Here is a 23,486-nt window from a genome sequence, read left to right as displayed (position 1 = left end):
TGCGCTATGGCCGTTCTTACCACTATCACACCATTTTTGCATGAGCCATTTTAAGGAAAGGGAACGGGTCTCTATCCATGCAAAGGACATCTAGCTTTGCTCAATGGTGTGGTCCACTATGATTAAATCCCAAGCATGGTAAGAGAATACAATATACAGGAAACTCTTTTGTATATTTACAAACTTTTCAACAATTATATGGTTTTAAACCCATTCAATGCTTTATTGTTGGTTTTGACAAACGCTACATGACTGGCCAGGAAGCCAGACAGTCTCACTATTGAGTTTGCAGGAGCTTGGGCTATTTAATGACTCTTCTTTCCCCTTGTAAATGATCTTATCAATTAGCTTTTGACAAGTGTGTACTAAAACCCCATGAAGATAAACTATTCTTACAATTACACTCAAAAGGTGTTTTCCACTCTGCTTCTTTCATTGAGAAATGTGTCTTTGCTCTTATCTGAGTTAATGCACAAGGTAATAACACATAGTTTCCCAATCTACTTCCTGCAAAATATATTGTTCCACCCACACTTGGCCAACCTTGGATCCTCCCCTCTTTGATGTCCTCAATAGAGTGATAAATATAAGAAAACACTCAACATAGGCTTAATGTGCTACCTATGGTTTCTTAAGTACAACAAGATCAATGATTTGGATGAACTTCCACTAGCCAGTATCATTTATTTGAAGGGATGAGTCCAGATAAATTCAAGATCAGAAGTTCTTGTGGGTGTCTGTAGGAGGTAAGATGCACCTACTAAATATTAATTGAGGGTGAGGGTGCAGTATAATGATTTATAAGACGTGTATTTTTTGAGAAATCAACCTGGCATGAATAGAGGAACTCCTTGGCACCAGTGTGGAATCAAGTTCTCTCTGTGTTAGGATCATATGCAGCAGATTTTTCTAATGTGCAGGGATTTTCTCCAAGTTGATGGGAGGGGGGATATTGGGAGTCTTCAATGTGTTACTTCTAGGGAGAAACAGGGTTCATCAAAATCCAGTTCTCAAAAAATCTCGATCTCAGAGAAATACCACTAGTCATGTAGGCAACAATTACTGAAAAATATTGAACCCCACAAAACTAAATCAACAATAAAGCATTTTTCCCAACATGTTCCTAGATTCACTCTATCTGCAGTTAGTTGATAACACGAACACAAAAGCATCTACAAAACCCAGAATCAGAAAAAAAAATAGTCAGTGCGCTATTTTTATTTGAGTCCTCTTTCCATTTCACTGTTTGAAAATATGCAATAAAATATATTTCAGTGTTCTTTTTCCCTTGAAAGAAACTTTTGACAATAAAGAACAGATATTTTTTCCTGCACCCCCCTAGAGATTCTGGTTTTCCAAATTTTAGTTGGGGCATTTGCAGCTCTATTGAGCTGTAACCACCTATGTTAAGGCCACCATCTCCAACTCCTTGGCATGAATCGGGAGAATGTTTAAAATTTAGGGTTACTATCAATTGAGCCTCGCTTGTTCATAGTTACTGAAACAAGAAAAGTACACCTCTGAACAAACTAGACATTCAGTTGCCCCTTATGTCCCATCCACCTATTACCAATGACAAATAAAAGCGATACAAAAAACAAATATTGTTTAGCAATAAAGTGTTCAAGTTAAAATGCCTCGAAGTATCTAACTGACATAGAAAGATATATCATAAATACTGATATTACCACTTTAATTACGTGTATTGCTGCTTTGTCTTCTACAGGTCTAGCAACTTGAGGGGATGCTGCAAAAAAGTAAAGAGGAAAAAGAATAAATAAGAACATAAACACAGAGTACTAAACATCTTTGGACATTTTATTGATCAGAGATGTATGTACTATACTTGATCGGAAGGTTATTGCTCAGGTGCGAAATTTATATTTACAGGTCAACTCCAAGGGAATCTATAGCATCTACATAAGGTTTCTTACATTCGCACCAATGAACAAAATTGGTACTTAAAAGCAGCTCTAACATACATAATCAAGTGCTAGCCTGGTGCCTTGCACTGTAACCCAACCTTCTCACAACAAACCTGCCTAATCACGCACCAAACTTCTCACACCAGATCTTATTAATTAAAAGCTTGACCTGCCTCGCCAAACAACAAACATGGTCTTCAGACAATAAATCTCTCATGGTGCACCATTAAACTACCTTTCAAGCAGTAAACCATATCACACACTCTGCCTCATCATGTACTTGTAGCTCTTGGTTGCATATTCATGGGAATATGATCAGTGTGCATTATTGGCACAGATGTGCACAGGGGTGTCCAGAGTCAAACAGCTAAGCAGGTAGTTTTTTTTAATCATTTGATTGGATGGCAGCGATGGAGGATGGCAAACAAAGAAATGGCGAACCTCAGACCTGGGCTACCAGCAGTAGCTCTTAAATTACTCAACATGCTCTGATACAGTCCCTTACAAGGTGCAGCAAGCCAGACTCCAACCCTTGACCCCAGCATTCATTTCAAGGGGCATTGTGGTCCTGATCCTTATGAGGAGCTGCAAGCAGATGATGGTGATGGTCTTAAAGGTGGAACCATATCGAGGGAACTGCAGACCCTCCTCTGTTCGGTTATGCCAAAACACCCATGGTCAACTCCATTTCCTGTGACCTCCCCACTGGACCTGTAAAATGTGATAACCGTACTGACAATGACTCTATCTAGGCAGTATTAAAGCAGCAACCCCCAGATGAATCAAACACAACTCAGCGCAGTATTAACATGCAATTCCAAAGAAGACAAGCTGCATAAACTAGTCGCTCGATATCAAGGGAAGAGTCTCCAATGAAGAAAATCAAATACCTTCAATACTTAAAGTGGTCTGGAGGCGTGGTCTGAGTCCGTAATATGGCAGCCACTGTTTGAGAAAGCTCTTGGCCGGCCCTGTAAAATCCTCTGTCACCGAGCTGCTCCAGGGCCTGCCATTGCCAGTGGGACAGGAGAGTTGTGCAGCGTGATCAGGGGTGCTCCCAGGATAACCCTGGAGGCCTGTCACAGAGATACCTTTGTAGGCCACGAGGTGCAGGACATGGCCTACTATGCATGGTGAGAGGCGCGGGCCATGCTGTTACTGTGACCAGTTGCGATCGACTGCGGTGAGCACATGCAGCCATCCAGCTTACCCTGAGTCCCCCTCCTGCCTCCTCAAGGGCACATGGTCTTACCAGAGCAGCTCCAAATAGTGCTCAGTGGCCTAATTCCCTGCTCTTCTGTGCAGAGGTAGACACAGGCTCCTTTCTCATTGTGCTGGGTCCCCCTGATTTACCCCTGCCACAAAGAGCCCAGCTGGATGGGGGGGGGGGGGGGAGCATCCCTAACTACCAACCATCTCTAGTGATAAAGAAGCCCTCTGGCCGCCACTTGGTCTCAGGTCGCCTATGCAGGACCGCCTCAACACAAACTGTTCCAGGAGTCCAGGGAGAACGAGACTGCTCATGCCTCCCTTATTTGTTATACCAGCGCCAGTGGGTAAGGCAGGTCTCTGAATCCCTCAGACTATATAAGGGGTGGGGGGACTTCGAGATGACACCACATGAATGGCGTTGGACACGCTTCTGACACCTGGTGGCTTGCGCAGATGGAGAGACATAGGCCGGAAAGGCCCCACCCGCAGGTGCATTCTTCCCAGCAGTGTTGGGCAGCATATCTGCAGACGCAGCCAGCTCATTACCGGAGATGGCTACAAACAGTCTACTGGATGACAATCCACCAGCCGCAAAACTGGATCTCATCCTCAAAGCAATAGTGGAGACCAGAACAACAATGAAAAGGATAGTTGATACCCATCCGCTCCATCACCAGTGTTCCTTCGCCATCACAATTGCAACTGAAGAGACTCTCAGCCCTGTCCTTGGCTTCTAAGATGTGTGATCCAGACCCTTAGACAGACTCAACTTCTTTCTCACTTCTTCATCTCCTAACTCCTTTGTTAGACCCAGTAGAAGACTATCTGCATTTCATCAACCTTACCACCATTACCACCCCCACACAAACCTATTGTGGTTTTGCTGCATCCACAGTTTAAATGTTCTTCCAGGTTTGTGGTTTGGGAAGTCAGACACCAGTTTACATCCCTGGGAAGGGATGTTGGGAAGTTTATATGACCAGGCGTGGTCTTCAGTTACTGACAGATGGTACACTCATGCTCAGTCATGGGGACAGCTCGATGGCAATGCTTTCTTCAACTGGGGGCCCATGTACTCTATGTACTACACATAATATGAAATGATTAAGTTGATGCATATGAGCTGGAATGTCCATGGGATGAAAAAGCATCACAATATATACATGCATCTTAAGTGCCAGGGGACTCATATTGCCCTCTTGCATGAGACCTACTTAGTTAAAGGCGAGGGGTCTAAACTCAAAGAATGTTGGCAGGGGCATTGTTACTGCACCAAGTACTGTGGATTTGCCAGGGGGACACTTCTGTGGATTCACGCATCAATCTCCTCTAAGTGTCTAACCACACTGGATGATGAGGGCGGAAGGTACACTTTTGTGGAATGTGTTTAGGATGGTTCTGCAGTACTCATAGGCAGCATTTACTCTCCAAACACAGGACAACCACAGCTTCTTGTGGAGCTATCACTGTGTCTTACTCGCATCTCCCATGCATACTGGTGGTGGTGGGGGCAACTTAAAGTAGATGCTGGATGTTCATTTAGTATGCCACAACCTCCACTACAACATGCCAATGACCAACGCTGCTGCTTACTTCTCACATTGGCTGTCACAATAGGTCATAACAGATACATGGAGGGCCAGGTGAGATGGGGTTCTCCTTTTATTCCCCTCCACACAACCTTCATGTGTGACTCAATAGTTTCCTGTGCTCACCATCCACCCAACTTACAAGTAACTTAGAGTATCTTGGTAATGCCATTGCCGATCACAATCCCCTAGTGCTGAGTTTTCAGTGAGGACAGCATGTGTCCCTGGTCCCCACCTGGTGCCTCTAGCCTTCATGTTGGGAGACAAGGCCTTCCGAGAAACTCTTCAAGAGACCATAGCCCATTGCTTTGCTAGAAGAATGAGGTACTGCCAACAATCACCTTATTGAAAGGGACACCTTCAAGACAGTGGTGAAGGGACACTGCATACACATGGAGGTGGGGGTCATATAGTGATTGACAAGCAGCTAGCGATCTCAAACATTCTCTAGGTAATTTTGAGTGATCCACAATGATGTGCAAATCTCCTAGAAAGCCACCTTCAAAGCCAGGGTAAAACATGCAATTGAGACCCTGCATTGATTATAAAGTGTACTTGGCCAAAACGCATGCAGAAGGAGACAAACTGGGGAGGGTTCATGGCATGGCTGATTAAACAAGACACCACCAATACCCCCATCATAACTATCCATCTCCCACCCAACAAAGGTGCTTACACAGGGGAGGTGTTTTATGCAGCCGCCCACGCGCAACACCAGGCTCTGTATGGCCCCATGAACTCCCCCCCTCTGTCCCAGATAGTTGACTCCCTTAAAGGAGTGAAACTGCTGAGACTGGCCACAGCCCGGATAACTGCACTGGAGAGCATAATTACAAACCATGAAATCTGCAATCCTGTCCACGACTTTGCCACAGGGAAAACCCCTGGAATTGATGGCCTGCTCATAGAATTTTATAAAACTTACATAGACATACTGGTGCCAAGACTGGTTGGGCACTCAAGGCCAGCTAGCTGACTCCCACCATACTGGAGCCCCTCCTGATCTCCCTCCCCAAACCGGACCTTAACTTGCTGGATATAGCTTCCTATTAGCCATGGCCATGCTTGACAACCAATACAAAATATTAAGCAAGGTTCTTGTGCAGCAACTGATGGACGCTATGCTAAAGTTCATCCACCTTGATCAAAACAGGTTCATACTAGGGAGGTCTACATCCCTCAATATCAGCCGACTGCACCTGCTGCTGGAGGAGGCATCACTAAGTGGATGCACTCTGCTTGCTTGGTACTGGACCAGGAAAAAGCATTTGACATGCTTGACTGGGAATACATGTTTGTCCTACTAAGCAAGATAGGTTTGGGCTGTATCATTCTGTAGCTTATTAAACTGCTGTAGGCAATGTTAACAGCAGGGTTTTAACAGGCATGCTCATATTCAAGCCCTATCTCATCTCCAAGGGCACGTGGCAGGGGTGCCCACTATCGCCACTCCTTTTCACTGTGATGATTTAACCTCTGGCCACCTTCCTGCAACAGACAGACACTAGGGCATACCGCTCACTGATGGCATGCATGTGGTTTCCCTGTATGTGGATGGTGTCTTGATTCATTTAAAGACATCCGTTCAGGAGTGGATGCAGCTGCACAGGCTCTGCATAGATTCCAGCTGATGTCTAGATTGAGGCTCTATTGAACAAATTTGAGCTTGTTCCTACTGTGCCTCGATTGTCCCGTTCAGACTATATGAGTGGAAGATCCCTGTAGAGCACCAGCAAAGGCCAAGTAGATGGGAAGCTCATGAGGACAGTGTCCAGCCTACAAGCCCAAATTACATTGTCACTTAACACAACTGACAGTGCAAGGCTGTTTGAGCTGGCCAAAATGGTGATGCTACTGCGACTGCTTTACCATTTCTCCAACCTACCAATAGCAGTGAAGAGTCTGTTCCATTTCCCAGATGTTATGTTTGATGAACTAATTTAGAAAACTGGACATTGAAGAGTTATGTTATCTATGCTGAAATCTGTCCTAGACAAAGGTGGGCTTGGTGCCCCAGACTTCGAACACTACCTCACAGCACAACTCCAGTGGCCTGCATGCTGGCTGTCTGGGCTGCTTACGAGAGGTGGGACATGCCGGGGGATAACTCTCCCATGGCTCTATCCAAGAGCTCTTTATAACCCACTCACTCCTCCCCGTGGCACAGATTGCCTATGACAGCTATCGTAGAGCCCTGAAGGTCACCCCTAATTTATCTTCATAGGCAACAAAAGATACCATTGGGAAGCAGATGTAGGTTTCAGGATGACTGTGTTAAAGGAAGCAGTGGCCACATGGAAAAATGCCAGGACTGAGTACTTCCTTGGGTGATTTTTTCTGAGACAGGGCATTGATACCATCCGACTCTCTGATGGAGCAGTCTGACCTACCAGCAGGACAGTTCCTAAGCCATAGATATTCTTCTGTATATTCGGAACACACTTCATTATCACTTCAGACCACATCAACACCCAATAACACATACTATGTACACAATCGGGGAGGGTAGACTGTTGATATCCTGGCTAGTCTGGGCCAACAGAGACTCAACATTGCCCCTGCTGACTAAACTTCCCGCCACATGGGAGGAGGACATTTGGCTCCCCTTCACATCAAAGAAGTGGGGAAATTGCACTCTCCCTTCCACACAAGAACTTCAGGAATCAGGAGATCCAAAGTACACAACACAACATACTTCATGGAGCTTATTTGACACCTGCACATATCCACAAGAAAGCCTCCTCTGACTGCCAAAGATATGCTGCCCCAAAGGCAGACATTAAACATATGTTCTGAAATTGCACAACACTTCAAGGTTAATGTATGTGTCACCATTTCAGTCACCACTGGTTGTGATGCACTGCTCTCTTTGGAGGGTTGTATTCCAGGCCCCAGCAAGGGCCTGAAAATCTGACAAAATTTCTAGACTTGGCCCTCCTCCCTGCAAAAAGGGCACTCACCAAGCAGTGTAAAGCAAAGCCCCTGCCTGAAATGCCTCAGAGGCGTACTACTGTGACCCACTGGGCCGAACTGGAGACAATGCGACTCAGGTACAAGGAGGCCGGAGGTCTGCAGGAACATCATACTGCCAAGATTATACAGACATGACAGCTGGTTTCCCTACCCACTCCTATTTATAAAAGATGTCAAGTTTCCCTAATCCCATCCTTCTGAAGGTACTAAGTTGCAGAATTAGGAAACCTGAGTGATCTAGTGTAGGGAAAGTCACACATACTAAAGAGTCTTGTCACACACTTTTGTTATGCTACTTGGCTTTTGAATGGTCTCAACAGTTGCATGCCCTCCTGGCAAGGATCAAAGTCTGCGTGCCAGAAATCGTTGCAAAGCCCTTGTTGCGTGGAAAAGCATTGACGCATCGCCTGTGTGCGCCCGGAGAAACCGATGCACACCTCCCTGTTTTCCAAGCATCCCCTCCTTTGCAGTGCCATGCAGATAATTTAGACTCAAAACAGGTACTTTGTGCTTGCAAGAGTAACTTATTGCTTTTTAAGAACTAAAGACTTTGTTTATCATCACCAAAGTGATATTTCAACTTGTACTTATCACATCTGGATCGTTTTGACCTTATTTTAACCAGATAAATATTCTATATTTTTCTAAACCAACCTCTGTGGTGTATTTTTGTGGTGTTTATACTGTGTTCTTGCATGATTTATTGCACAAATACTTTACACATTGCCTTCTAAGTTAAGCCTGACTGCTCAGTGCCAAACTACCAGGGGGTGGGCACAGGATAATTTGGATTGTGTGACTTACTCTGACTAGAGAGAGGGTCCTTGCTTGGACAGGGGATAACCTCACTGCCAACCAAAGACCCCATTTCTAACAACCTTGATATGCACAAAAGCTCCCCATCATGCACTAAAGCATGTTCATCAAGCAAACATATTTAGGATCCTTCAATGTGACCTAAACGCTCTTTGAAATAAACCTCCTTCCTCATCCCCTAGCCCCGGGTGCAGTATCCCAGAGGCAAAGCATTGTAATCAGATGAGACTTGCTTCATAAAATCTTACCTAAATAGATTAATGCAAATCCTCCCTCGCCAATCTTCCTCCCCAGCCTCCATTCCTTTCCCTCCAAATCCTTCAGGATGTGTCCTTCTGGAAGCGGAGCTGGGAGCTTGCACTTTGGTGCCCTTTTGGCAGGCATCTCCTAAAGAGAAGAAAGTGAAACTGAGACAAAGCAAAAGAACCACTTGCAAAATGTAACTGTCTACAATCAAATTATACAGGTCTATGAAAACAGTAAAATCAGCATAGTATCATCATACACAGTAAATTTGTTAATAGTCTGTTTTTATTAAGCAGTTTTGGGAATTCACTGCTGTTGGGACAGAGAAATGTCCCCGGTACTTATCTGCAAAGAATGTGACCTCACCTTCAATTCACAAAGGCCTTCTCACCCTTACCTCAGCAGGCACAAGGATTGAGACCCAGATCCGGATGCTGTGATCAGAGAGGAACATGTGCACCCCTTCTATTGATGGGTGTGGCTACTGTCAATTCATCTGGCTATACAAAACTGACAGTGGTGGCAGTGATATCATTTTAGTAACAAGACAGGCCTGTCACCTGCTAGGAAGAGTGGCCTTTCAGCCTCTCCCATGTTTTGTTTTTAAATTGGTCTGCCACTTCCAGTGCAATTAGGTCCTTCACCCATCCATTTGGGACATGGATGCTGCATAGGTGTACCATTTGGTGTATAGAGGATCCATTTATGGAGCATGTCTGAACAGGTAGCCATGGCCACAGCCACACTGAGATCCATTTTGTTTTTGCTACATTTTTACTGGTACTTAAGACAAAGGGTTAGAGGAGGAGCCCAAACTGCAGATGTGAATTGCAGGGCTCTCCTCAGAATATTCCTGGAATTATTTGTAGTGGGTCAAATGGTCGAGTGTTAAGGAAAGGATAAAGAAGCTCACCCTTCCCCCTTCTTTCCTGGCCTGCTTTTGTCTGGAAGGGATATTCCCCACAAATTAACAGATAGTTACGTGAAGCGGCCTTCCTTGCCTTTGTTTTGGGTTTCCCCACCCCACCTTCCTGCTCACACATCACAACTAAGACACTGGCTGGACCAAGCCAAGCAGAATAAACAAAAGGGCAGAACTAACCAAAAATGACTGTTGGAACACTGCAACACTCTGCCACCTAGCACAAAGATGAGGCAGAAACCTTCAGCCAGTGTACCCAGATTTCACTACCAGGAACGGAGTCCCACACCAGTGTAGACCAAGAAACTCTTCTATGCTCTAAAGTTAGGGTAACTATTGCTAACTCCCCTTGCCAGGTTCAGGGACCAGAAACTTGCGGAAGTTCACCGGCTCTGACAGACAGATCTGCCTGAAGCTTGCGGGAGGGTGAGAAGCTGACAGACTGTTCAAGAGGGGCATTTCAAGTGCCCCTGGCCAGAAAAAAAGGTCAGCTAAGCAGGCTGAGAGGGATGAACTGGACCCGCTGCTTCAGCTCTGAAGGATTGCACCACTTATGCTGACAGCATGGGCTTGTGTCCAGTGTCCTGGAAGTGTGTGTTTTGCTTCGGAAGTGCCAGTGTCCCTGGAGATTACTGAAGATTTCTGAAATCGTCCTGTGTGAACCCAATGAATGAAGAAATGCCTAGAAGTTTTTGGCGCTCAACAACTACCTATCACACCCCATATAAATCACAAACTGACCTATATTCAACAGCCGGCGTCGTGTTAATACGATGATCTATGGCAAAGAAAGGTCTGCATCTGGGGCAGGACGCTTGTTTTGTAGGGGTGAGGAGCTTGAGAATGAGCTCTGAAATAAATTACAAAGTCAAGGACTGCCACAGTTTCTTCATGTACAGCTTAAACACAGCATGCCCATCACTAGTACTGGCACTACTGATGCTCACTTATCAGGCATTCACAGGACCTCTGCACCAGAAGATGACAGTCGGGATGAGGTGAACATCTGAAGATACCGCTCAGTGAGCTGTGCATGAAGCACACCCCTTGGAGTGGTAAGCCTGCTGACCAATGATGGAACCATGTGCCAAACCTATGATGCAAATGAGACATACACCAAAGGTTCTGTGCAACTCAGCAGGTAAGGCCCAAAGGAGTAGAACTTTCACTATTCAATTTGCCAGCCTTGAAATTGACTAAACATATGGGGGAGGGGGTATTAAGTTGACATCACACGAAAGGGGAGATTCAAGAACCCCTCTCTTATGAGTTTCCTTGGAGAAACTCATAATAGCGGGGACATGAACAGAACCATGAACAAACCCCAAGAAATCTCTGTCTGAGAATGAACAGCAGGGGGTTGTTTCTCCAAGCACATCCATGAGACTAATTCAACATGCCTTTCTCAATTTAAGGTTTGGTATTGTCTTTCAAGTATGGAAGTAAAGTACTTCTCCTTTTAAGTAAAAGCAATTGCTAGACCTTGGTTTAGTTATTGCTGTTAGATGGCTTATTATGTTCTGATGCTCTAATACCACTCCACCAACTTGAGTAAGGCTTGGACTGCTCGACTCCACTACCCAGGGGGTCAAGTGCAAAAGAGGTGTGCTCAGTTTCAGGTTCAACATTAAGGGTTAGCCCCCAGGTCGCAAGTGGTATAAGGCTCGGAGAGTCGCAGTCTATGCCCAAATACTCCTGCCTGCAGCTCTGAAATGCATTCGATCTCTGTGAAAATAGAAAATGAGATTACTTGATTCATTCCTGTTATGGGAACTCTTACTACGTGGCTTTTCCAAGTTACTCTACTTTTAAAGTTTTGACTTCTGCTTTTTCTGTGGGACTATAAGCCTCTGAGAAAAATGTATTTTGTCATCTAGAGGTCTAATCTAGATACAGCAGATTGTGAAAGAGTTGTTTGGTAGAGTGAATAGACGATAATACGTTACCAGGACAGTACCAAGTTTTTCTTTAACAAGCCAGTACACTGTGATTCACTGCAATTGAAACAACAGCGGAAATAAAATAACTAGCTCAACCGATGAAAATGGTTTGTAAAATGAAAGCCAGAACAGGAACAATGATATACTGGCGACATTAATCTTTCTGGTCTCTGAGGAGGAATGGAGGTGATAAGTACAGCCCAGCCTATGAAGCCTACTTGAACATAGTGGGAACTGGGCCAATTCGGACAGCTCTTCTTGAGCATGCACATGAATCCAGATAAGACTCTGGAAATCATCACACCCGTGCCCCACTGTCGGTAACAACAGTGTACATTCGGGGGCAGATTTATCAAACTTTCACACAGCGCAATGCAGCCAGCCGCCTTGCTGCGCTGTGTGAAATGTGCTGTATTCAACATTATACAGCGCATTTCGGTCCTCTCCTTACGCCCTTTTGGCAGCCTAGTGTCAAGAATGCATCACACATAGAAAGAGGAAAAACAAGAGAAATAAAACTATTTCTCCTTGTTATACCTCCCCTAGGGAGACGTAGCATTTTGATGCATATCATGGGTAGATGTGTGGGAACACCCACACTTCACCCAAGGAGAATCTCCCTGGGGCAGAGTAACGCAAGGCAACGATTTGTTACTCCAGAATTATCCAGCCGCTCATGGCCATGCAAGGTAGCCTTGCGTGGCTTAATAAATCTGACTTTAGTGTTGTGTCTCCCTTGCGTGGCACAAGGGCAACCAACACTATTATAAATTTGCCCCTCAATGTGCTTCGATAGGAATGCTACAGAGTGCTAACTTTGCTTACAAGCAAGGAAAAACTGGCAAAAGGATGACCAACTTCATAGTTAATTGAATTGCTTTTTAGATCATCAAGAGAAAAAAAAGTGCTGCTGCAGTCTAACTTCACTAAAGACAACTATATTCACGTGTTGCTTAGTTTTCTCAGTCTCTAGTCTGGCTCAGACACGTAGATCATGCATGCTCTAAACAAATACCACATTTTCAGTTTGTAATAGTATTGTTTATCTGAGTCTCATTTTAAAATGTGCATTTATCTTGAATATTTAAGATTCTTAATTAACCCCTGTATGTATGATTGACTATTTTTAGTTTTTGATCCCTCGGGAGTCCTGCTCTTCTGCCTTTCTTGATGCACAAAAGTAGCAACATAGTATTTGAAGTTGACCAATTGAATACTTATGGTGGTGGGTATATATATATTTTAAATTCGTGCTTTCAAAAAGCTGACCCTTTCTAGGATAGTGTGTCACGTTAAAATAAGATGTCAATACTTTGTGTCCTGGGTTAGATTCTCCGGCTCGGGCTTAATAATTAGGATTGCTTTTTCCTTTTAGTTGTTTTTTCTCAGACGTCGCTTTATTCGTTTTCCGTGGATATTTTACTAGGTTATTTCTTTTAGCGTTATTATTGGCTTTTGTAGAGCAACAGACTATTAGAGACGCGTTCAGCAACATTATGTCGTCTCTTCCTGATGATTTATAGGTTGTTTTAAATTATATTTTATCATTGTTTGTCCTGGGGATATTTATCTGTAGAGCATTGCTACATAGTATCAGAGCTTCGATCCCCTGGAAAGCTAGATGTTTATTTGAAAATATATTTTGGTAGTTTTTTTTTTTTTAAAGTTGTCCGAGAAACTGTTAAGGATGTATTTTCGAGGTGCCTGGTTCGTGTTTGGCAGGTTTTTCTGAATGGTGTACACCGGCCTAGGAGTGCACCATCGAGATTGGTCTGAGTCGTATCAGGGGGTCGCCACTATATGTTCTGAAGGCAGGTTCGGAATCTTCGAGTTTCTTTATAATCTTGAAGGTATATGTTTGTTCCTATGTATTGACAACATAGAATATAATGTTTCTCAATGGAAACTTATATTTTGTTAAGACACCGGTAACAACAAATTTGATTTCAATCCTACAAGTTTTCAAATGAATGCTGTGCCAGGTTGTATAGCTACTGACAGGCGCATTTATAAATGAGCTATTTTGCAGGTAACACACAGGTCTGGAAAAAAAACGTTAACCCACTGAGCTACCTTACACACAATGCATATCTGTGTCCTACACTTATCTTTAGCAGGCACACTAACGATCCAAGACATTTTAAGAATATTCAACAGTGTAGCTAGAGAACATACACAAATCTTTTCAGCAAATGCATTAACCCCCAGAGGTATGCTAAGAGTACCACACCCTGAAACCTGAAGAATACAAGCAAATCATAACCCGCTAAGTTAGCTTGACGAACAGTCTGTGATTAAAAGCAAGACCATCTTTACTATCATTTTAACTTGTTTCTTTGGGTACAAAGTTTTAAAAAAAGAGAGAATTAGCTGATAGTTATTCCTTCCACTCTCCGTGGTGCTGCCACTGATGACTGCCACCAGGGATTCAAGTTTGCAGGTCAATCCATATCTGAGACCCAGTAGTAATTAAAAACAACCATTGAAATGGGTCCCTATTGGGCTCATCATTCGTGTCTATTTTTAGCCGTCAAAAAGACTGATCGCTTTCTGGGAAACTGAATGTAAGAAACGTTAATGTAACTCACAACAGTTTAGTTCCTGTTTATATTTTACATGTTTTACTCAATTTTGCATTCCCTAAGAATGTTAACTACTTCCAGGACGTTGGATTTCTACATTGTTTTTGTGCAGCGTACTACTCTCGGATAGAGCATACTTTGAACCAGGATGCCTTTGGGGGTTATAATGTTCCAAATTGAGAGCTCTGAAGTGGAGGCTGAAGGTAGAGTGAGGATTTCAGTGCCTGTCAGGGGGTGAAAAGGGTGTTCAGAAAATGTGGTCATGCAATCTTAGGACTCTCTGCAGAGCGCACACAACAATGGTCTCATTGTTCCACTTGCAACTGATAGTCCGTGCAAATGTGTTTTAAAGGATATGAACAGCTGCCAAAACATTGAGAAGGCAAAACTCAAAGAAAATGCAGTGCTCACAGGTGAGTGAGTGTGTTTTGTGTTTGAAGTGTAGTGGAATGAAGCAGTGCGAGGAAGCACATTCAACAGAGAGTGCGTGAAAAGGGGGCACTAAACAGTAAAGAGATGTGATGTAAGATAGCAAGCTGTGAAGAAAAACAAGCATTGGCAAAGCCAAAAGGTTTCGACTTTGTTTTTTCTTTTGCATTCTATCTTAGTAACTGGATTATAAATATTAGAAAAAGGTTATAATAATGTTTATTTTAAATTGTATAAACTGTTAATACTGTGTTATGTTGTGTTGTATGTTGAGTTATTATCCCAGCGTTCCAAACTCCTAATTTGTACCTTATTTAACATGGCAATGTATTAGAGTATAGTAATGTGTCGTTTGTAGAGGGCCACTGCGGCACCATTCAAATCATGCCCCTTTTAACTGCAAAGTAACCACAAAAGTGACTGCCTGCTGAGTAGTAAAATATAGCAATATTTGATATTTATAGAATTCTGGCAAATTTTGGCCCCGGTGCCACTGTACCTGCTGCACCATTCAAATCATGACCTTAGTGCCTGCAAGATAACTGCACTTGTGACTGCCTGATTAGTAGTAATATATAACAATATTTCGTATTTGGAGGGGGTACCTACAGTTTTTGTTTTGGGCATGGCACCACTGCACCTGCTACACCATTCAAATCATGACCCTAGTAGGGGCACTCGGGTGTGCCAACGTAACCGTAATTGTGACTGCCTGTTTAGTAGTATAGTAAAATGTAGCAATATTTGGTGTTTAAAAGAGCTATGACAACTTTTGGCCCTGCTGCCTCTGCACTTGCTGCACCATTCAAATCATGACCTTAGTGCAGGCAATATAACTGCACTTGTGACTGCTTGTTTAGAAGTAAACTTTAGCAATAATTTGTGTTTCATGTGGTTCCTAGAGCTTTTGGACATGGTGGCACGGCACCTGCTGCACCTTTCAAATCATGACCCTAATACCTGCAAGATAACTGCACTTGTTCAGTATTAAAATACAGCACACGAACAGCAGTGGGGAAAGCAAGGACTGCGCAGGAACAGTTGGTGGAGGGTGTGTGGTTTAGGAGAGGGATTGCAGATAGCGAGGGCGTGAAAAATTACATTAAAAAAATAGATTAAGCTACTGAATGCAGACATAGAGCAGCAGGGACTATAGTGAAGGCACTCGTTTCAATTTAACATTATGTGACAAAAAACAGCCATCTGTCGATTTGTGTTAAAAGTGCAGCTGTAGCTCATCGGTGTCCCAGATAAGCCTTGCCTCTCCCTCCAAAGTAATAAAATTCATGTCACCTCACGAAGGGCAGTGTCGGTCAATGTTTAACTGTAGGCATGGCACAGAAGAATTAAAAACAATACTAAAAAATATAAAAAGAAATGTGGGTTTGCACGTCCAGCCATCTCTGTGCCTGCCAGCTTGCAGTAACATGCAGTGTCAAAAGTGTCAATACACAAGCGTGCATGTAAGCATATTAAAATTGACTATGGTTTAGGTCACAGATGTCCTATATGGACCTAGCTTGGGCTAGGAGGGTCCCCCGCCCCCCTGCCTCGCAGGGTCCGATTTCATCTTTGATTTCAGGAAACTGTTTTTATTTGTTTTAGAGATAGAGGCAAAGCGTGTCTGAGGACAATATGGAGGGCATATTGTGCAGGAACTAGAATGAATGCAGGATCGGCTTGCCGCAAAGAGAACAGACAGCATGTAGATGCACTCGTATGCAGTGCTTGATGGGAAATGCAAAAAAGAAAGTACCTTCAGAGTAGTAGCCAGAGGAAGGCACTACCAGGCAACCAATAGCAACTGACCAAATGCTGTACTTGGCCCATGCTCCACACCACGAAATGGACAGTTATCAGAGCATGAAGTGAAAGCAGACATGTGCAGGCCAATCAGGAGAAAATAAATTAGAGCATCGTTGGAATCAACCAACAGTAAGTTCAGGTAAGTAAGGGTAGGATTTTACGCCCTTTTAAACATTTTTTTCGAATAGAAGAGACTTCTCAAGCACAGCACAATCGCTGTGCAAGCGAAACCTAAAAAAAATGCATCCAGGTCAATCACAGAGTAAACCTAAATGAAGAGCACTGCCCTCTCGTCAGGCCTTAATCATGTTTAATTCATAGTCACACAATATCAGAAAAGTAATTGTTTCATTTATTATTTATACATAAATTATTGTTGTTACCCACTTATGTTAATCAGCTAACACCCATTGACAAAGCAAATATTCCTGGGTGGTTTTAGGTGTGTTATATTTCTGGGTGAACTAGCAAAGGTCAAAGGAACCAAAATACTGGTCAGGGAGCATACTAAGGGAATCCGAGAAATGTAGTTTATTGTGTTTAAACCACGCCCATAATTGCGTGAGCCCCGCCTATTTTAGAGAAAACGTCATCACCACCCCCAGAGCTTTTTTTTTTCCTAATCCCACTTAATGCCCTGCCTGCCGCCGTACCCTTATTGGAACGAGGGATATTTTTTCAGTTTACAGCACTAGTTGTGAGCAACCTACATTAAGACTTCTACCCCAGCTTGTTTATGCATACTGCAGCGTCATAGAGTTCCTACCTGCTGCACTCGCTCAGTTGCTCAATTAGCGCTGGCTAAACTTCACCTAAGTTCTGCCACCGCACTAAATGGTTGACGAAAGCACCAGCTGCGCAGGGGTTCGCTCTTCCGGTTTCCTCGGAGAAGGTTCGCAGTGCACCAGCCGGTTACCTGCTTCCAGCGTTCTTATGGCTGTGGATCCTGCTGTTCACATCAACAGTCCCATTGTAAATAAGTCACATGTAGCAGAGTCCCAGAGAAGGATTCACGCGGGATACAGAAGCCGGCGAGCTTCCGCCGCCTGAGCTCAGAAGGCGGCGAGATACGGAGTCCCGCCCAGGGGCGGAGAAGTAGACAAGGTAGCGGAATTGGACTAATGCCGACCGCGCAGGTTGAGAAATTCGGAGAAATAACGCATCCCTGAGACGAGTTTGCTTGGGTTTTGGGTCTGATCGAGGACCGTACGCCATCGACTGGACGGCTCAGCTGTGTTATTATTTAAAACATAGAGGCACTTCATTGTCATACTAAGGCAATTTTAGGTGAGAGACAGTGAAAATTAATCCATGTTTTATTCCTTTAAAAACTCAGGCGTCTCCCATGAGGCTTGTTGGTTGTGTTAACGTCTTGGGACAAGTTTTGTTAGAAACTCCTCGCGGCCTTCGGTAAACAGGTGGAATTAGTCAGAACTAAAACGCGGCTTACAGACCCAGTGCTCGTACTTTCCCTTTAGTTTAACAACTTCACCCAGGCATTCTAACTTGTAGGATGACTCGTTGCAGTGGAAGAATGACTCATGAAGCAGTATGGCGGTGGGGGGGCTTGGTGACAGCCCGCCTGTGGTATGCCAGAATATCAACATTATTTCTATAAACTAGGTTTCAAAGAAACGCTTTATTTAATTGAGAGTAGTTGACTTTAAACGGGTAGCGTTAAAATACAGATTTATTTGTATAAACAGCAATTATATAAACACTTCTTTTACAGGATCATTGGCGTTCTTTACACAGGGTCCTTCATTGCCAGTAGAAGCATTTCAAACAAAGTGGCTGTAACGATAAATTCGATTTGTGAAGAGAAGGGATCGCAACGCTTAACAGCATGCATTTTATATATATATATATATTTTTACATTGCACGCTTTCAAATTTTTAGGGACATAGAGTAATCAATTGAATTATCCTCATCCGAGTGGTTTAGTAATTTTCCACAGGCAAAATTAGATCCAAGGTTGGCAAGTGCTATGGTCAGAATCGGGCAAAACAGTGTAAAGACCACAACACTCACTTTAAGGGGTAAAAGTCCGCTTTAATAGAACATGTTTGGCAATAACATAATAACCTTGGCATAAAAGCCTCACAAAACTACATAAATCCTCACTAATACAAAAATGTCCTCCTAGACCCTCCCCCACCCTCTAAACTTACCCCTTGTCCCATCCCCACCTTGACCCGACCAACCCATTACCCATCTGTCCTGCTGTCCACCTTCTGTAGTTAACCTTGCCAGTGAAAACTCCATGCCCTCTCATCTTTTATCATCCATCCCCTTTCCCCCCCGAAAGGCTTTCTGTGAACAAAGCCCCGCCCAGCCAGACCTGCCTACCAGCGGCATAATTCCCACCCCACCCTGCAGACACGTATTAACAAACAAACCCAACACAAAAACCCAGAACGGCAGACCTATCCTGTTAGAGCTATCTGAATAAAAAAACACACATGACAACCCCCAAGGAAATACCCAAACTCATCCCGACCCCAAAAATTTGAAAACAATTATTCACCAAAAATGTCCCAAAGCCAACACAAGCATAAAGAAAAGAAAAAACGGGAGGGTGGATGGGCAACAAAATCAGTAACACCTACTGGGTGTGACAATGGCCAAAGAGGCCGCCCACACCCTGCCCCTGCCTTATAAACCCACCCTATAGTCACCGCCCCATCCGGACACCTCAACCAATCCCCCACTCCCTATGTGGGCTATTCCACTGCCGCCCGATAAGCCTGGGGGGAGACTAGGCAAGCCCTATGTTCCCCCCCAAGGCTCCCATCGGGCGAAACAGTGTAAAGACCACAACACTCGCTTTAAGGGGTAGAAGGCTGCTTTAATAGAACAGGTCTGGCAATAACACAATAACCTGGCATAAAAGCCTCACAAAACTACATAAATCCTCACTAATACAAAAATGTCCTCCTAGCCCCTCCCCCACCCTCTAAACTTACCCCTCACCACTACCCCTTGTCCCATCCCCACTTTGACCTGACCAACCCATTACCCATCTGTCCTGCTGTTCACCTTCTGTAGTTACCCTTGCCTGTGAAAACTCCCTGCCCTCTCATCTTTTATCATCCATCACCCCCCACCCCTTAAAGGCTTTCTGTGAACAAACCCCGGCCACACAGGAAAACCTGATAGGCGTTTTCCTGCCTCACCCAAAAACCAGACCTACAGATCCCAAAGCCTCTCACCCAACAACTCTGCAATCATCATCCGAAGCTCCAACAGATAATGCTCATTGCCCAGGAAAGATAAATGTACACCATCCTGCCGAAATAACTCCACATCGGAACCAATTATGTTCTCATGAATCAAAACCGAAAAACCCTGCGACCTACAAAAATTCCTCATCTTCCTATTCACCTTCCTACGCTGTTTCTCTATTCCCACAAAATAATTTGCACCCCTCCAAACTCTCCTAAGCACCAAACTCGTCCACACAATATGGGTACCTGCCCAACGTTCTTTAATCCTCCCCAAGTCCAACTTCATAGCCTTCAATAAACCAATACCCGACAGCTGCACCAAATCATTCTCTCCCAAATGAATAACCAACAAATCTGGGCAAACCCCTTGTTAAAGTCTTTTAGAAAGTACATATCACAATTCTCCCCACCTCATCCACTCTTACCCACCCAACTAATCTTGATCTTTGCCTCATCCAGATGCAATTGCCGACCAGAATGCCTTGATGAAGCTTGTTTCTCCGCTCAACGAATGAACGAATGCCCCACAATCCACACAGAACAGTCTCTGTCCGGGCCCCAGACACAACCTACAAGAGAACATATTCTTAAGTAATTTGCCATAACAGAAACATCAACAGCACTAAGGAGTGGGGAGGGGGGTCGGGGAGCGGAGGAAAGTGGAAGAAGAAAATTAAAAAGTACCTCATTCTTATTTATAAAACCTCACATAATGCTGAAAACATTGCGACCTCCATCTCCCGAAATCCATAATAGCTTCATCATGTTTACCCAACCTTTTTGCTTCTGTGGCAGCACCAATCCTAAACGAATGCGTCCCATAACATTGTGGATCCAACCCCAACCTTCTAATTGCCATCTTCAAAACCACAAGCAATTGCGAAGTCGATAAACAGGAACCATCCTGGTGAACAAATACCAACCTGGAAGTTTCTGGCAACAATCCAGTGAAGGAACTCCAAAGCTTAAGGGGACAGTCACAAGAGTCCTTACCTTTCAAAATGACCTCCTGGCCCCTTCCCAACTTATCCATCTTAGATGAACGCAACCAAATACAAATATTCCCACCTCTTACCCGAACATCCAAATGTGAAATGCCTTTTTTCCCCTGACTCCCAGCAACTCAGAAACCTGAAATGCACCATGAAATAACCAAGACATGCAAAGTGACATCAACCTAACTTCCCACACCAAAAAACAAACCTCAGCCAGAGCTCCTAATAATGCCCGTAATAGCTGAGATGTAATCAGGCGCCTACGATCCCCTCGAGCACCCCCGACCTTGCCCAGCCCGCCAAAATTCTCCTACAAATTTCACCTTCCGCAGGATCATAACCCCAAAAATACTTACTGTTAAATGAAACCCCGATAACTTACCCACTGTTGTCACTGCGGACAACCCAGTGTCAATCTGCTGCATAATAAAATGAACAGCATCCTCTTGCCTCCTTCCACAAATGTCAGACCCACCCACCTGTTGTACAGCACCTGAATTCAGAAACTCCAACCAGGCCTGAAAATAAACTCCTTGTGGACGGAGCTATGGACTGTTGTACAAGCTCCAACATCTTCACTCTCTTATCTCCCACAGCTCCCCAGGTACTGCAGTCTTCTGCACATCCGCTCTCGGTGCCAAACCACAGAATCTCTGCCACTGAAAACGAGATAGTGCATCAGCAATATCATTATTAATGCCAGGTACGTATTTAGCTTTGAACATTATATTGAATGTCAAACAATTCAACAAAAAACATTCTCAACAGCCTAAGCACCCTCTCATCCTTTGCTCTTTGCGAATTCACCAAATAGACCACGGTCTGATTGTGCACATAGGAACGTGGTTTTCAATTAGCCAGGTAGGGACCCCAAATAGCCAATGCAACCACCAGGGGAAAGAATTCCAAAAAGGCAATACTATGCCGCACTTGCTTCCAGCTCAATGGCCAGGCTTCCGCTGCCCAATGCCCGTTCCAAAAAAGGCCAAAACCATTAGTTCCAGATGCATCTGAAAAACTTGGAATTTGCCAAGACCAATCAGACTCCTCCACCAACATTGTCACGCCATTGAACTCCTGAAGAAAACCAATCCACATCCTCAAGTCGTCTTTAACACCAGCCCAAAGCCGAATATGATGATACGGCAAAACCGCTCCACGCATGGCAAAACCCAACCTTCTGCAAAACGCCCTGCCCACTCTCACCACCTTGCAGGCAAAATTCAAATGACCAAGCAAAGACTGAGCACGTCTCAATTCCAGCTTTAGGTTTACTCACAGCCTCCTCCAACATCGAAATCAACTGTTGCACTTTATCCTCCATATTGACAGAATCTAACTCAATGCCCAAAAAATTGATACATGTTGATGGCCCTTTCTTCTTCTCTTGCGCCAATGGAACCCCAAAGTGGGTCATCATCTGCTCGAACACCAACAACGACCTACCACACTCACCGGAATTAGGTCTTCCAACAAAGGAAAAAATCATCCAAGTAATGTGTCACTAACTTGCAGCCACACTGAAACTGAAAAAACCACTGCAAAAAGTGCTAAACATCTCAAACAAGGAACATGACCCCGAACAACCCATCGGTAACATCCCATCCACGTATATTGCATCCTCAAACTGCATGCCCAACAAGGAAAAATCCTCTGGGTGTCCGCCCAAAACATAGGGATTGTTACACCCAGCAAGACCCTCACCCTGGTCCGAATGCCAAAAATCCAGGTTGACCTGAGCCCTACCTGCCTTCCCATCGCCACTAGCTTCCCCACACACAGTACCTCTAAGCACTAAACCACTACTGTCCACAAACTCTACCTGCTCATCCAACTTAAATACTGCCTGATTATCCACCTCCCAAGCCTGTACCTTATGCAGCATAGGGCTAACAACTCTAGGTACCCACGGAATGATTTTACCTTCTTTATATATAAAAACACCTTCACGATTACCTTTACCTCTGCTATCCACACTATTCTGACCCCCTTGCTCCTCCACCTCATCCCCAGAACTTATGACCACTGTATCTTCGACATTAAACACGGGCACTGCCATCTTGCGTGCCCCGCCCAATGACCTCTCCTCTAACATGGTTCCTCTCTGTTTGAAAGAATCGGAGGTCGCTGCTATATTGGGCGCTCCTCCCGATGTGCCTTCCTCTAATGTGCATTCCAGAAGCTCCCCAACGCTTTCAAGCTGTGATCGATCTTGTTTTCTTATTTTACACGCGCATCGGCTTGGCAGCGCATGCACTTTACCGGCCTGCTCCCCGTGTGGCTGACCACACTCACCGCACCCGAGGAGCCGGCCCCCCTCCCTCTGGCAGCCATGCGCTGATGAAATGAGGTGCCGGAACGCCTCGGAAACTTGCCACCACCCTGCAGATGGAGCCTGGCAGCCGGTAAGCTCACAACCTCAGCCCCCACAACTTCAGACAGCCGCTCAGGCGACCGCGCCGCTTTTCTCCCCATTATACATTTTGTTTTAAACTTCTTGTGGGTTCCCTCGGGTGACGTGCATGCATTAATTGCAGCCGTCACGCCCTCAGCCGAAAGCCATTTAGGCCTTCTAAGCCCCACCCATGCCTCCTCTAACACTCCTTCTCTGATAAGGTCTTCCCTCCCTTCATCCTGCAAAACGTTAAGCAACTGCACCACTTTATTGGGCTCTATTAACAACCTACAAACTACAATCTCAACCAAAACACTATCCAAAAACTCCTCCCACACTTCAACCGCCTCTACACCTACAAAAAATGCCACTCAAAATCCTACCAACTAAATCAGTAACGCCTACTTGGTGTGACAACAGCCAAAGAG

At 44.4% G+C, this 23,486-nt stretch overlaps 1 protein-coding gene across 4 annotated transcripts in view; it reads right to left on the bottom strand.

Annotated features, from left to right (window-relative positions):
- Nucleotides 1–17,513, bottom strand: part of VRK2 (VRK serine/threonine kinase 2) — a 414,359-nt gene extending 396,846 nt beyond the window's left edge. Inside the window, exons 1-3 of one of the 4 annotated variants that reach the window (XM_069234371.1) lie at nt 17,207–17,513; nt 8,764–8,902; nt 1,689–1,747 (exon numbers count right to left, since the gene is read on the bottom strand). In XM_069234371.1, coding sequence (XP_069090472.1) covers nt 1,689–1,747; nt 8,764–8,899 — 195 coding nt within the window. In that variant the 5' untranslated portion in view covers nt 8,900–8,902; nt 17,207–17,513. The remainder of the gene's footprint in view (nt 1–1,688; nt 1,748–8,763; nt 8,903–17,206) is intronic. The other 3 variants (XM_069234370.1, XM_069234368.1, XM_069234369.1) reach the window with 3 other exon arrangements.
- Between the last annotated feature and the right edge of the window lie 5,973 nt (nt 17,514–23,486).

This window comes from Pleurodeles waltl, chromosome 5, assembly GCF_031143425.1.
Source record: "Pleurodeles waltl isolate 20211129_DDA chromosome 5, aPleWal1.hap1.20221129, whole genome shotgun sequence".
NCBI lineage: Eukaryota > Metazoa > Chordata > Amphibia > Caudata > Salamandridae > Pleurodeles > Pleurodeles waltl.
Note: the sequence above shows the minus strand (reverse complement) of the source record. Positions and strands in the feature narration are given on the sequence as shown.